The 4,316-nt window shown below is 49.6% G+C and overlaps 1 protein-coding gene across 1 annotated transcript; it reads left to right on the top strand.

The window, feature by feature from the left end:
• Nucleotides 1-590: 590 nt before the first annotated feature.
• Nucleotides 591-3,387, top strand: GOLGA7 (golgin A7; the record flags this gene model as incomplete). Its single annotated transcript, XM_009076717.1, has 4 exons — nt 591-743; nt 975-1,076; nt 2,017-2,078; nt 3,017-3,387. Coding segments are annotated over 3 exons (303 nt in total), but the record flags the coding sequence as incomplete, so codon positions are not given.
• Nucleotides 3,388-4,316: the final 929 nt, after the last annotated feature.

Here is a 4,316-nt window from a genome sequence, read left to right as displayed (position 1 = left end):
AGGGCCGGGCCGGGCGCGGATCCTCCGCCGTGTCGCTGTCCCGGGGCAGGGTCGATGCCGGGCCTATGACGGCAGAGCGGCTCTGTCCTCTTCTGAGGGCTCCATCCACCTCTGCCGAGCACGACCAGAGGCCTCACAAGTGCTGTTACCAGTACTCTCGTTTCACACCTTGCTGTCAGGTGTGATGTCTCCAGCTGACAGCAAAGCTAATGCTCCTTGTTATCTCTTCCTCTCACTCCACTTTCTTCTCTCCCTGGTTTCTTTGTTCTACTGAGGGTGTTTAGCAAGACTGCAGAAGCACTGGGGCATTTTGGGGGTTGGGAGTGTCGATCCTCAACAGCACATCTCAGCTGCTCATTGGTTCAGTTGTGTTACTCTGAGTATTTGTGTTCATGCTGCGGTGGAACTCTGACCTGGCCTAAGTGCTGGGCAGGTGTGTAAGGAGGAGCTGCAGGTCTGCGACTCAGGTGTCCCTCAAGCTTAGGCTCTAAGCACAGTGCAGGTGCTCCCTCGGTGGGGGTGGATGCCTGAAGGGATCAGTGAGCTCTGGACTGTGCAGCTCTGACAGCCCCATCTGCCTCCCCGTGCAGATTGACAGGCAGCAGTTTGAAGAGACTGTCCGAACACTGAACAACCTCTATGCAGAAGCTGAGAAACTCGGGGGCCAGTCCTATCTGGAGGGCTGTCTCGCCTGCCTGACTGCCTACACCATCTTCCTGTGCATGGAGACACACTACGAAAAGGTCTGTGTCTGCTTCAGCCTGCAGGCAAAGGCTTGGCTCATGCTAGGCTCCCTGTGACTTCACTGTGGTGGCACAGATTCTGCCTGGGGGTGTCCCACACCTCAGGTGTGTGGGTCCTGGTTGGCCCAGGGCCTGGGTCCCATTCGGCCCAGGTCCTGCATCCTGGATCCCGCTCATCGGAAAAGGAAACCTGAGGAAGTACCCGTAACTCCTCTGCTGTTCTGTTTCCAGGTTCTAAAGAAAATTGCCAAGTTCATTCAGGAACAGAACGAGAAGATCTATGCTCCTCAGGGCCTTCTGCTGACAGACCCCATTGAAAGAGGACTGAGAGTTGTATCCTTCCGTGGCTTCTGACATTGTCTGCTGGTCTGTGCTCCATGTTTGTCTCTGTGTGGCACCTGTTCATGCTTGATTCGTGATACAGAGGAATCTGTGATTAGTCTTGTTGCTCTTCATTGTGTCCTATTCTCTAGTCAGGCTTTAGTATGTTAAGGTTTGGCACCTGGAAAGACAGTGGTAGAACCCAACCTTTGAGACTGCCTGGAGAAAACAGCCTGTGTAGCCAGAGCACTTGAGATACATCCTTTATTCCAGAACTGTTGTCTGTCTGATTGAGGAAAGAAGTGCCCAGCTTGTTAGGACAGAAATGCAAGTTGGGAAAGCAAGAGCTGGTTATAACTCCATTTGCAATGCCCAGCTCAGCTTCTGGTGAAGATTTTGCCATATGACATCACTGTGAGTTGATACCAGCCCAGCACTTGCTCTTGCCTGAAGCCACAGCAATGTTGAGCCCAATGCCAGTTAAATGCAGGGTAAGGCTAATTAGTTGCAGTTGGGTTTTCTGTGTTTGTCTGAGTAGCTCATAGCTGTCACCTGTAGGACTCCGTTGTTCTCAGTGTGTTTTCCATGTTTTCTGTACATGCACCTCCTGGGGAAAAACCCATTCAACTTGAGTAAAAGCATTTTCAGTTTGGTAAGTGACTTAGCACTGTTAACGTTTGCCTGGTGCACAGCCTTCCCTGACAGTTAGCAGAAGGTGACAAGGCTCAAACCCCTCTGTACGCAGTGCCCTGGGTTGGGGCTGCTGCTCTGAACTGACAGGGCTCACATGGACTGTTCCCTTTGCTTTATAGCTCTTCAGACCTGCTGTAAAACCTCAGGGATGAAGCAAAGAAATCACAGGTTCCAAGATCCTCATGTTTTTCCACCTTTTTTTGGATGATGTTTCTGTCGTCTTTTAAGAGTATTTTTCCCTAACAGTTTTTCTGTGCAGATTGAAATCACCATTTACGAAGACAGAGGTTTGACCAGCGGAAGATAAAACTGGAGTCTCAGGTACCTGTTAACCTCATCCCAGAGCAATCTCAACCTCTTTCCTGTGCTTAGAGAGGTGGATGCTCTCAGGCTGAGGTGGCTTATCCCACCCTGTGTGTAATCACAGCCTGTTCACATAAATCCCATGTGGACTAGCTCCTCTGGGAAGTAGAAATGCCAGTACTGGGCATGATGTCACTGATGTTAATACGGGTCACATGACATGAGATTTACCTTGGAGAAATTTGGGTCTGGATTGTGTCAATATTCCTAGCCCTAACCTGTGCTGCATTGTGTCCAGGATTGTTCTCTGGTCTGTAGACAATAGACTGTTCCTGGGCATGTTCTAGCATACAAAGCCTTTCTGTGGCAGTTTTTCAGCTGGCTGCTGCTGCCGCGCTCACTTTGGTGTCTTCCCCTGTGATGCTGTTGGGTAAGAAGGACCAGCAGCTCTCAATGGAAGCTCTGCTCAGAGTCACTTGGTTCTCCTGGTGCTGTGGGGCAGAGTCACACAGTGAAGAGTACTCAGTACATGGAAGGGAGAGGCCAAGATACAGGCTTGTGCTGAATGCATCCAATATGGAACATCAAAACCAATCCCTGGCTTTGCTTTTGGAATGCTCAAATTGGAACTGGCTCCCTTGTCTGAGGTGCTCTGCAGGTCTTGGGATGGCAGTATGAAGTCTGGGTTGTTGGCAGTGTGTGCAGAAATGAGGTGGGAAATATTTTTCCATTATGCAGGAAAGAACAAAGAATATATGTCTATTTCCTGTTGGACAAGTGAAATCCAGAGCCGTGGGTTGAGCTCATGCTGCTCACCGTAGCATGTTGGTAACTTGCTCACCACAGGACATGGCATCACCTCCTGAGATAACAAGCTGTGGCTGTGGAAGGGCTTGTGTAGAGGCCGTTGGTTTGCTGTACTAAGAGTTCCTAATCATAGGAAACTTCTTTTCTAGCTGACAGCTCACTGGTGGACTTGCTGCACCAAGGTTCCCCTACCTCCTACTTTAGAGCATCATTCCTTTCTCTGCTGCCAGATCCACGGTGCCATCTACTACAAGGACTAACTTCCTCAAACTGCTCCCCAGGGGTGACCTAGCTGTTCAGCAACCATTTTGCAGTGAATTTTGAAGCAATGAGATCAGTTTTTAATTTTGTTTTTAGTTCTATTTTCTCTCAAGAAAAAGCGGAAGAGGTAAAGCTTCATTCCCTCCTGAAAGCAACAGGCCCTCAGCCTCACAGAGGTCTAGGTTTAGCACTCTAAGGGCAGTGCTCTTCCTCCCTGGCTCTCAGATCCTTCTGTACTTGAATCAGGCTTTGGAAAGCTACAGCTCCAGTTCAGAGTTGGACTGTGAAGATACACAGTGCCTCTGCCCAGTGAGAAGTGACTCAGGGCAATGTCTCTTGTGCTGATTCTTGTGGAAAACCGGAAGGCAAAGTGCTGCTGGTGTTAATGTTTGGGTTGTCCCTAGATGGGGAGGAGTAGCCAGACTTTAACCCTGGTGTGTGTCTGTGCTGTTGTGGCCCCTGTCAGTGCTCACCAAACTCGTGGCCTGTTCGGTTATGGAACAGTGAGTACAGTAAAATGGATGCTGAGCCAATAAACAGAACAATTCCTACCCTACTCTGATTAAGATGTGAAGTGTAAAACTGTCTCTGTATGGGTTTGTTATATATAATTTATAGGAAAACATTGATTTGACAAACTTTAATGTTGTGTTAGGTGGTTTCTTGGTTCTGTCTGCACACACTGAGGAGCAGAACTGCATTCCTTGGTGTCCCTGTGCATTGACACTGCTCAGCAGTCCCTGCACGAGTGAGGCTCCCACAGTCCAAGCTGGCTTAGTCCTTTCCCTGTTATCCTTTTCCTTATGGAAGCCCAGAGGTCCTGTTTTGGGTGCTGTGCTGCAGGTGCTAACGTGGATCTGAAACTCCAGGCTTGTGACTCGGCCACTGGTGGGCGTTTTTTGAGATTTGTTTAATATTCTCATTGTATACAACTTGTTTTTTCTAAACTGTAACAGTGTTTGCCTTTCACATCGGTTGCAATATTGGCAAAAGTACTAACGGATTAGTAAATCTTTTCTTACACCACGTTTGTGCCGTGTTTGGGGGCTCCTTGTGCGGGAGGTGGCGCTTAGGGGTCGGTCATTTGGGGTCGGTCCCGAGGGCATCGGGCACTGGGGGTCGCTCCCCGAGAGGATCCGTCATTGCGGCTCGGTCCCGGGGGTATCGGTCATTGAGCAGTCGGTCCCG

Source organism: Acanthisitta chloris, unplaced genomic scaffold (genome assembly GCF_000695815.1).
Source record: "Acanthisitta chloris isolate BGI_N310 unplaced genomic scaffold, ASM69581v1 scaffold25926, whole genome shotgun sequence".
Classification (NCBI taxonomy): domain Eukaryota; kingdom Metazoa; phylum Chordata; class Aves; order Passeriformes; family Acanthisittidae; genus Acanthisitta; species Acanthisitta chloris.
Note: the sequence above shows the minus strand (reverse complement) of the source record. Positions and strands in the feature narration are given on the sequence as shown.